Source organism: Lissotriton helveticus, chromosome 7, assembly GCF_964261635.1.
Source record: "Lissotriton helveticus chromosome 7, aLisHel1.1, whole genome shotgun sequence".
Lineage (NCBI taxonomy): Eukaryota > Metazoa > Chordata > Amphibia > Caudata > Salamandridae > Lissotriton > Lissotriton helveticus.
The window spans coordinates 532,528,320-532,539,490 of NC_136068.1; the positions used below are offsets into that span (position 1 = coordinate 532,528,320).

The following is an 11,171-nucleotide window of genomic DNA, read 5'->3' on the forward strand; positions in this document are numbered from 1 at the left end:
TTTCTGAATGTAACCAAGATTAGCAAGCCACATTTGTAGTTGTGTTTTAAGCCAATACAAACATTTCCTTTTCAGTATCTAAACCTGAATTTGTATGTTTTTTCATCATTCTCTTCACGATGGTTCCCATTTTGACATTGAGTTACAATGTAACATTTCTGCTGTTTTTCATTTTTCAGTTGACCCACAAATTACTTGAAGTATGAAAGAGAATGATGGAGAACTGTGCACAGACGATGAGGCTCAAATGGAAAATCGTATGTTGCAAAAGGAAATCCACGCTGAAGATAAACCATTTCCTTGTACATTGTGTGGCAAAAGCTTCACTTTGAAGGCCCATCTGTTGAATCATCAAAGGACTCATGGTGGGGAAAGGCAGTTTTCCTGTCCAGATTGTGGCGAGTGCTTTAGTGCGAAGAGGAAGCTTTTAAGACACCACCAGCTTGTTCACACCGGAGAGCGGGCATTTCCATGTACTGAGTGTAAAAAGGTCTTCTGTCAGAAGAACCGTCTAGTTTTGCACATGAGAATACACACCGGAGAGAAACCATACACCTGCTTGTATTGTGAAAAGGGTTTCAATCAGAAGGGCAATTTCCAGCGGCATGAGAGAACACACGTAGACAATCTACAAAGCGATAGAAGTTTTATCTGCACACAGTGTGGTGAGAGTTTTAGCTTCAAGTCCAATCTTCTTAGTCACCAGAGAGACCACTGGCGCGTTGACCCTGAGAGTGACCCGGCTCTAACCTATAAACCATTTTCCTGCACAAAGTGTGACCGGAGCTTTTGTCTAATGTCAGAACTTTTAAATCACCAGATAACACACAAAAATGCTAATCATGACAGTGAAATTACTGAAACCCAGACACAGTTTTCTTGCACACGATGTGACAAGAGCTTTAGTTTACAGTCAAAATTTATAAATCACCTGAGGTCCCATAGGAAAGAGATCCCTGAGACAGAAGACATAACTCCAAACCCAAGTTCATTTTTTTGCACCCACTGTGAAAAGAGCTTTAGTCTAAAGTCCGAACTTTTAAATCACCAGGCATTACACAAGAATGGTGAATTTAACAGTAAAATTACTGAAACCCAGGCACTGTTTTCCTGTACACAGTGTAACAAGAGATTTAATTTACAGTCAAAATTTAAAAGACACCAGCGAATCCATATGCCCGATGACCCTGGAAGTGAAATTGCAGTAATCCAAAAGCTGTTTCCCTGTATGCAGTGTGAGCAGGGCTTTCGTCTAAAATCAGACCTTTTAAATCACCAGCGAACACATTTGAATGCTAGCCCTAATAATGAAATAGCACCAACTCGGACACTGTTTTCCTGCACACAGTGTGACAAGAACTTTAGTTTACAGTCAAAATTTATAAGTCACCAGAGAATCCATAGGCCACCTGGCCCAGACAGTGACCTGTCACCAAGGCAACAACTATTTTCCTGTGCGCAGTGTGAGCAGGAATTTAATCTAAAGTCAGAACTTTTAAATCACCAGAAAACACACTCAAATGCTGAACCTAACAGTGAAATGAATGAAACACAGTCACTGTTTTCCTGTACACAGTGTGACAAGAGCTTCAGTTTGCAGTCAAAATTTATAAGTCACCAGAGAATCCATAGGCCCCTTGACCCAGAAAAGGACCCGACTCCAAGCCAAAAGTTATTTTCCTGCATGCAGTGTGAGCAGAAATTTAGTCTAAGATCAGAATTTTTAAAGCACCAGAGAACACACTCGAATGCTGATCCTAACTGTGAAATGACTGAAACCCAGGAACTGTTTTCCTGTACACAGTGTGACAAGAGCTTTAGTTTACAGTCAAAATGTATAAGTCACCAGAGAATCCATAGGCCCGCTAACCCCAACAGTGACTCTGCACCAAGCCTGAACCGCTTTTCCTGTGTCCAGTGTGAGCAGAAATTTAGCCTAAGGTCACAACTTTTCAAACACCAGAGAACACACACAAAATCTGCTCCTAACATTGAGGTGACACCAATTCAGACACTGTTTTCATGTACACAGTGTGACAAGAGCTTTAGCTTACAGTCAAAGTTTATAAATCACCAGAGAACTCACAGAAAAGCTATCCCTGAGACAAGCATCAAAACATTAATCCAGAGTTCACTGTCTGTCCCACAGTGTGAGACACATGTTTTTCTAAACTCAGAACTTTTAAATCACCAGAGAACACACCCAGGTGCTAACCCTGACACTGAACTGACACCAGCCCAGACACTTTTTGCCTGCACAAAGTGTGATAAGAGCTTTACTTTGCAATCAAAGTTTATAAGTCACCAAAGAAGCCACAGAACCGCTGACCTGAGTCACCCCACACTAAGCCAAAGTCCAGTTTCCTGTGTGCAGCATAAAGAGAGCTTTAGTCTAAGGTCAGATCGTTTTAATCATGAGACAACACACCTAAATGCTAACATTAATAGGGAAATATCACCAGTTCAGACACTGTTTTCCTGCACACAGTGTGACAAGAGCTTTAGTTCACAGTTAAAATTTGTAAATCACCAGAGAACTCACAGAAAAGCTATCCCTGAGGTAGGCAGCAAGACCCAGAGTTCATTTTCTTGCACACAGTGTAAGGAGAGTTTTATTCTGAAGTCGGACCTTTTAAATCATCAGAAAGTCCACCAACATGCTAAGAATGAGACAAACCCAGCACTAACTCAGAGACTGTTTCACTGTGCACATTGTGATAAGAGCTTTAGCCTAAAGTCAGATCTTCGAAGCCACCAGAGAATACATAGTAAAATTAACCCAAAGACTGGTCTCCTAACACGACCCCAAAAACGTTTTTTCTGCACTCAGTGTGATAAAAGCTATCGTCTAAAATCAGATTTTTTAGCGCACCAGAAAATGCACATGTGTACTGATCTTGATAATGAGCTTAAGACATCAATCGAGAAACCATTTACTTGCAAGATTTGTGGTAAGAGCTTTCATCTAAAGCGAGTACTTCAAGCACATTATAATGTCCACACTAGACCCTATGCCTGTGGTGTGTGCGGAAAGACGTTTAGTCAGAAGTCGCAGCTTGTAAAGCATCGGGTCAACCAGAGATGTACTCACCCGCCTAAAGACAATAACTCTGAGATGGAGAGAAGCTTGCCTGAAAACTTCAATATGCAACATGTACCAGCTTCTAAACCAAAGGTCAAGAGTGTAAATAAAGAAGCGTATGACAATTTAGAAAAAGAGGATGGAGGTAGGTGGGGCACAATGGAGAAAAAACAGCCCACAAGTAAAATTTATTCTGAAGTAACAGCCAAAAACAATGTTAATAGGAATGTGGAAAGGGAGATATTGGAGGCACCTAATGTTACTTCCCGGCCTGTTGTCCTAAAAGCTGCTACATTTATCTTTAAGTCTTCTGCTACTACGTATCCTCCGGCATCACCACTAACAATCAAGGAAGAGATTACTACCTTGTCTATTTCCACTCCCCAATGTGCGGTTCCAGCAACAGGCAAGGAACAGCCTATCAAGACACCTCCTCTATCTCCTTTATCAGTCTCACCACCAACAGTCAAGGAGGAAACCATAAAGACTCCCATCCCAACTCCTCCATTAACGCCTTTGCCAGCTGTCAAGGAAGAGACTTCCAAGACACCACCCATGTCTCCATTTTTGGGACCTCCATTAACAGTCAAGGAGGAGACTACCAGGACAACTATTCAGACTTCTTTATTCGTCCCTCCACCAGCACTCAAGGAGGAAACTATCAGGGCGTCTTTCCCAACTCCTCCTTCGACACCTCTGCCAACAGCAAAGGAAAAGACTACAAAAACACCTATCCTAGCTACTCCCATGGCACCTCCACTTACGGTAAAGGAAGAGAATAACAGGACACTGAGCCCAAGTCCTCCATCTGCACCTCTGCCAACAGTCAAGGGTGAACCTACAGATATACCTATCCCATCAAATCTTCATCAGCACCTCCACTAAAAAGCAAGGAATAAACAAATATGTCCTCTATCTGAACACTTGTTATGTAGATAGTGAAAATTGCGAAAAACAACAAGTCCTGTCACAGTCTAAAGTTAACTCCAGAGAAAGTGTGGTCTAAATGTATGTAGACGAGGAGGAAAAGGCTAAAAAGAAATTTATTTTCTTTTAATGAGCACTCGCCAACATGTTTTTAAATGTTTCTATTCCATGTTCTTCAGCTGACTTGTTAGCCTTTCCCCTTTTCAGAAGATATACCAGTGTCTGCCTAAAAGAGAGCCTTTTACATAGGAATACTCTGCTGATGTCCATGGAGAAAGAAGCATTGGCACTGCTAATTGATATGATATTTGTATGTGAAACTGTTGGCCTTACCAATGTTTGATGCTGTCCTGGGATGTGAGCTCGGAGAAAATCATCTGAAAAAGTGGACGGTACAGAAAAATGGGTTGCTTTCTTTCTATTGCAAACATTTTTCAGATGCTTTAATCAGGACACGTTCCCAGTCTACTTTCACTGACAATTTTCTTCATGCATACTAATGGAGACAAAAGACACCCCTAAACAGCCAATACAAAAACTGTTAGATTGAAATACTCAAATATGTGGCTGACATTGTCTCTAGCCAGGGTTGACTTTTCTGGAGCAAAAGAAGCCAAAGGCTGAAGAAGGCTAGCTCAAACCCTTGAAGTAAGTTTAGTATACAGTATGGTTCCCATTAATGCTGCAACCACCTTCCATATAAAACCTAAAAAAGGAGGATTTGTTCTAAGAAACCATGTTTTTGATGGTTGTTTTGAGAGCTGGTTGTAGAGCAAGACTATTTGTTCCAAATAGTATGTGAAAGTTTGCCCATGCAAGTTATATATATGATTTGCCCTGAGGCAGTCTAACATTGTAAAAATCCTTGCATTGTTCCCGCAAATCTCCTGTAAGTGGCCAAACAAAGTTGATGTCCTTCAACCTAACTTGGGAGATGTTCCTGTCGGTAAGGCATGATTGGCTTCTTCGATCTTGTGATAAATTTACTCCATGGACGTTGATGGACCCATCATATTCAAAAACTCGGGCCCAGATTTAGTAGGAACTTGTGATGTCCTTGTATGATGTAAGTAGTCACAAGGCAACGTAAGTGCTTATTTAGGATTTACTAAGCCATGCAAAGCACCTTTGTGTGGCTTTGCAAGCAAAGGTGCTTTGGTGCGTTGGGAAGATGTTCCATAAGTGGAGCATGGGCGTTCCCATGCATCCATCCAGGGATTTGAGTCCATTTCCAGAGTTACTAAGACTTGAAAATCTGGCAATGCGTCAAAATGATACTCCTTTCCCAGTGAGGTATAGCACAGACAAATAGCTTTATTTCTCCCCATTATTTCCCTTTTGCACAGAAATGTAATGATTGTTTTTGTGCACGTAGGTGTTTGTTGTCTCCCTTTCACGCAGTGCATCAAGTTGCCTTGCTGCATTGCTTTGTGTGAAATGTAAGTAAATCTGCCCCCCAGTGTGTTCTTTTAGTATTGTGTACATAAAGCCAGCTGTGATAAGATACATTTTTGGTGAGAAGAAGAGACTATGGTCCACTTTCTCAAAGAATACTTTACTTTAGAGCAGAGTGGTTACTGGCTATTTGATCGTGTTTAATCAAAAATACATTGTTGAGTTAAAAGGACAACATTTCGTTTTAGTGGCCAGAAGTGACTTAGAATGCATTCTCATTGTGTTGCCTCCTGAGACATGCTAAAGTAATCTTGCAGGTGATAGAAGAACTATCTGAGGACATGGGGGTGTAAACCTAGGTAAACATCACTACTTAGAACATTTTACTCATTTACTTTTTTCTTGTACTTGCTGTTCTAGTGCTAGCTTGCGAGGTCTTGTTTGAAACTGATATTAAATCATTTTTGTGCTGAATGTTGTAGTTATCTAAATGATTGCTGTATCAAACATCCAGGTTGCTTCCTGTTTGTTCAATTATCTAGGAGTACTTTATTGCTGATCATTTACATAGGACACGCCATAAACGTAATAGTCTTTTAGTTAATAAATAATAGACTATTCTCTCACCAAACTTAGTGCTTTATTTGATCATCTTGTAAATTAGGTAAGGGGGTGGGTTCTACCCTAATTTATTTCCGTGGCCTGAAAATTACACCACTTGCGCCCTTACACTTATGCTGCTTAACCTGGATCGTAGAATCATGTTTTTTGATCTGCATCTGTGATTTCAGTAGACTTCCAAGAGTTAAAATGGGTAGGCATTGTTTGTGATGGGTTATTTAGAAATGCACACCAATGTGTTTTCGGTGACATGCGGTTTTATATGTTTTAGAGCTATTTAATTTATTGACTTGTTAGGTTATTGTAGGAAGGGGGAGTCTCTGGTTGGCGCAGTGCAACGCTGGCGACAAGCAGGGCCTCTCTCTTCCTCGTCAGGGCTGAGGGTTACCTTCAAGACAACCTCTGCTTACCCTCTAGGTAGTGTGGCTTAAGCAGTCTTAGGCTAATCTCTGGGGCATGTAGGGTTAAACATTTGCAATATTACACCATCACAACCAACCCACCACACAATGACACCAAACTGTATTTGTGAAAATATATCTCTTTATATAAATCTCAAGCAGGCTTGTAAATACAGTCTTGGTTACTTTTTGAAAGCAGGTTCCAGTTACTCTTTTATCAATGTCACAGTTCTTTCTCAGCAATAAGCAATCTTTTGGGCCTTCTGCCCAGGTTCCAGCAAGGTTCAGTGTCTTGTAGCGCCTCAATGCGCGTTCCGCTGTCTCCGCTCGTCTCAGAGAGGAGAACGGGCCCGGCCGGCTAAAGCTCACGCTTCCCGCGTGGGCCTCGTCGATCTGGCACAGTGCGAGCCTTGGTTTCAGGGGCGGCTCGCGCTGGGAAGCAGGGAGCGCGGTGCGAGCTCAGGACGTAGGATGCTCACACCGCGAGGTCAAAGAACACAGTACCTTGGCTTGCTGGTAAGTCTTGGAGCGGACGGCTGTCCGGGGATCTGTCCCACGTCGCGTTGTCTTCCTGGAGGGTGCGGCGGCCTGCGAGTCTCAGCGCAGGTCACAGGGCACCCGGGCTGACGGTGCAGATGCGGGGCAGGATTCTCCGGAGTCCGGTTCACTCGCACTGAAGGGGGAAGCTGCAGGCAGGCGGGGCTGAGGGGGGTGCACTCCACGGAGCGCGGGGCACAATTCAGGCACGGCTCCGCAGCGAGTCACTTCCAGCTGCGGGGGCCAGGGGGTCTCAGCGCCCAAGTCACGAGGGGCACAATCTTGGCAGTGCCGGTCTTTGCGGAGCAGCCTGTACCTCGGGGGTCACACAGGCGGCGATGCTTGGACCGGGCAGGTCCTCCCTTTCCGTTGCAAGGGCGGCTCAGCGCGGACAGTCACGGCGCTCGAACCAGCGCGGGGCTGATCCTTACTTTGCGGCTGGCACACGAACAGGCCACAGTCACGGTGGTCGGGGAAGGGGCACAGCTGCACAAATTGTTTAGAGAGCGTGGCGGCAGGCACAGCGCTCTCGACTCTCCTTTCCTTGGCGCTGTAGAGACACACAGCACACGCCAGCAGCAGCTTTTCTTCAGGGGGGTAGCGCTCACTGTTCCTGGAGCGCTGGTCAGGGGGCAAGTTCACAGGCAAGCCCTTGGAGATCTTTCAGCAGAGTTTGGCACAAAGTTCAAATAAGCAAAAGTCTTTGGTAGTCTTTTCTTTCCTCTCCTTTGGCAGCAAGGCACCAGACACAGGCCAGAGTCAGCACTCCTCCTTGTAGTCCTTCCAGGTCCTTCTCTTCGGGCAGAGTTTCTCTTGTAGCACAAACAGGATCTAATTTACAAGGAGCAGGGCTCCTACTTTTATACCCAGTTTCTTTTGTTCTAGCAAGCCAGGGGGGCCTCTGCATAACTGCTCCAGTCTCTGAGTACTTGTTGTGGGTACTTATGACTTCTGCATTCAGTGTGAGGGCAGGCACATCAGCCGCTCCCCAGGGGGGCGGAGCCGGCATTGAGAGGGCAGGAGTGGCCTGAGCACTTTGTTTACAAGCTTCGGTCCTTCCTGGGCCAGGTGCAGGCTGAGTCATCAGTCGCTCCCCAGGAGGGCGGAGCCAGCATTGTGGTGGCAGGGGCACAGCCTGATGCATCATTCAGGGGAAACTCCCACCACCCATTAAGGGGTCCTCCTGCTAATCACTACCTGTCAACTCCCAGCCCTGTCACTCACACACACCAGACAGTCAGATCCACATCCAAGCAGAGGCGGGCTGAAATGGTTAGGCAAGCAAATGCTAACTTTCTAAAAGTAGCATTTGCAAACACAGGATATTAAAATAAACTTTACTAAAAGAAGTATTTTATTATTCTGAGTCCAGGCATACTAAACACGAATTCCTACCAGGTTCCCTGAGCCTGCTGGGATTATAGAGTGTAATAATTCCAGCAGCCCATCTGGCCTAGAAGGGAACAGGTAGCCTTACAATAGTGAAAAACGAATTTGGTAGTAATTCACTATTAGAACATGCCACACACATCAGGGCATGTTCTACCTTACACTACAATGCACCCTGCCCTCAGGCCTACTATAGGGGTGACTAATATGAAGTTAAGGGAAGGTTCAGGGGCTGGCAAGTGGGTGCACTTGCCCAGCTAGCATGACAGTACCAGACTGCACGCAGGTTCTGCAATGGCAGACCCTAGACACATTTTAAGGCTGCTTCTGTGGGTGGCGCAACCAGCGCTGCAGGCCCACTAGCAGTATTGGCATTCACAAGCCCTGGCACTCCTAGTGCACTTTACTAGGGACTAACAGTAAATCCAATGAACCAATCATGGACATCAATCATATGTACACTTTACAGTAGGGAGAGCATATGCACTTTGGCACTGGTCAGCAGTGGCAAAGTGCCCAGAGTCATTAAACCAACAAAAACAGGTCAGAGAGAGTATTGGAGGAAGGCAAAAAGTTTAGGGATGACCCTGCCAAGAGGCCCAGGTCCAACACAACCCCCTTCCAGCCAAAACGCAGGGTAGACCAATCACCACTGTGATGGGCTTCCCTGCTTAGGGCGATAGAACATGGACCTGGCCCGCAACAGCAGGGGCACACTCCAGTTCTACGCCAATCTGAACCTATTTCAAATCCTCTGTCCACACTCTCAGGGTCCACCCCGCTGATCAATGGGGCACCCTTCTCTTCCTCTGTGGACACCACCTGTGCAGCCTCTAACCTTAACTTGCTCACAGGTGTGTCCCAACAGACAGACATCAAGTCATAGCGGCCACTGACAGTAGTCAGAGATGAGACCCAGGCCTCATGCCTCTCAGGGCTCTCAAACCTCTGTGGCATTAGAGAGTGGGGGGCAGTAGCCCCAGGTGCTTGGCACCCTTTGTCCACTCTCCCTCCTGTCAGGTCAGGTATGTCATCCTGGCACTGACCCACCAGCCCCAGGTCTGTACCAGGCGGCTGTACCAAAGACTGGGGTGGCCTTTCCCACACCCGGTCCTCCTCCTTGGGGCTCTGTACCCTCCCACCTGGAGTGGTACCCCCTTCCAGAATTGTCAGGGCACCTGTGGCAGGTGACCTGCACAATTCGCCCACCAGTTCAGGGGTGCTATCCTGCAACTGGGGCACCAGGTCAGGGGGGACACCCTGCACCTGGCCCTTAAACCTAGGGTCTAAACCCTCAAGTTGACCCGGGGTCAGAGGCGAGGACTCCCTCCCTCTGCACCCCTTTCCAGAGTACTGCCCACTCCCAACCGGAGTGGTACCCCTAGAAGCGACATGGGCCAGGACACTGATTACAGTGGTCCTGCCCTCCAGGTCAGACAACACCTGACCCTGGCTTCTCAACTCAGGGACCCAACCCTGCAGTTGAACACTTGCCTGGCGCACCAGGACTTTCCGGGGAGCACGCCTGCCCCCCCTGAGGGTGGCACATAGCTCATGTGTCGTGCGACAGTCTGCCCGGCGCAGATCTCCCAACCCCTGTCCCTCTGACAGTGCGGGAAGATCCCCCAGGACAGAAGTGGTGTCCCCCTGGTCATTCACTGGGGACGCAGCCCTGCTGGCTGGCCCCTGACCCACTGGTTCTTCCACTGGGGACTCTTTCCCCCTCTCGCCCCTCTTTCTGGACTTCTGCACCCTCCCAACTGGAGTGGTACTGCCAGTCACCAGAACTACTGGAGCCCTGTTTACAGAGCCTCCACGTTCTCTAGCCACTGGGGGATCCCCCTCAGCGGGTGACTCATCCGGACAGCCTAGGCTCCCCACCTGGTGTTCCCTTAAAGAACCATCCAGGCTCTGAGACTGAGGTTGGGCACTACCGGGACAAAACCCATTCTCACTCCTTCCCCTTAAGGACAGGACGTGAGGCCCTACACCCATCTCACTACTACAGGACCTAGCTGGGCTACTCTGCGCCACTTCCACCACTCTGGGCTGGAAGATACCTGAGACACTCTCCACAGGATCACACCCCAATGCCTCTCCAGACCCTCTGGAATCCACCACAAGGTCTGCCTCCAATGTGAGCTCCCTGGGGTCAGAGAACTCACTCTCAAACAGGTGTTGGCATAGCTCTGGAAAACTGGGACTTACAATATGCTCTCCCACAATTGGATTACACAGCCCCCTAGCAGGGTTAACCAAATTATCCTTCACCTCACCATCCAGCGCCTCACACACATACTCCACACCATTCTTCTGAGACTGGCCAGACAGTAGCGAACTGTCTCTGTCACACAACCCACACTCTTCTGGGCGGTCCTTACACTCACCCACCAGGACCTCAACCATGGGGGAAACCCTCCCGCCACTAGGACCATGAACTCCTACGCCAGCTACCCTATTCCCTTCAGGGACGCTGCGCACTACTGGAGCTACCTCATGCCCTTGAACCTCCTGGTGTAAGTTAACCCCCTCCAAGTCAGGTGCCATATCTCTAGGTGCGCGCGCTATGCTGTCTGCACTAGATACCTGAATGTTGCTGCCACCATCTGAGCTGGACTCCACCTCCAACTCAGCAAAGCTCAATCTCTGAGCTACACACATTTCTTGTTGCTGGGCTGAAGCCCTCCTGGCCTCAAGCGCCTCGAGCTCCAAGTCAAGTTTCCTCATTCTTAAGTCATGCGCAAGCTCCATTTTCATTACTTCCAGGGCTAACCTCCTAGATTCTAGCTCCAGTTGCCCATTTATTTCCAGCTCTGCCA

At 47.1% G+C, this 11,171-nt stretch overlaps 1 protein-coding gene across 1 annotated transcript in view; it reads left to right on the forward strand.

Moving 5' to 3' along the window:
* Nucleotides 1-6,030, forward strand: part of LOC144768723 (uncharacterized) — a 97,143-nt gene extending 91,113 nt beyond the window's left edge. Inside the window, exon 2 of the mRNA XM_078652599.1 lies at nucleotides 180-6,030. Within this exon, the coding sequence (XP_078508725.1) occupies nucleotides 203-3,967 (3,765 nt within the window). The 5' untranslated portion in view covers nucleotides 180-202 and the 3' untranslated portion in view covers nucleotides 3,968-6,030. The remainder of the gene's footprint in view (nucleotides 1-179) is intronic.
* Nucleotides 6,031-11,171: the final 5,141 nt, after the last annotated feature.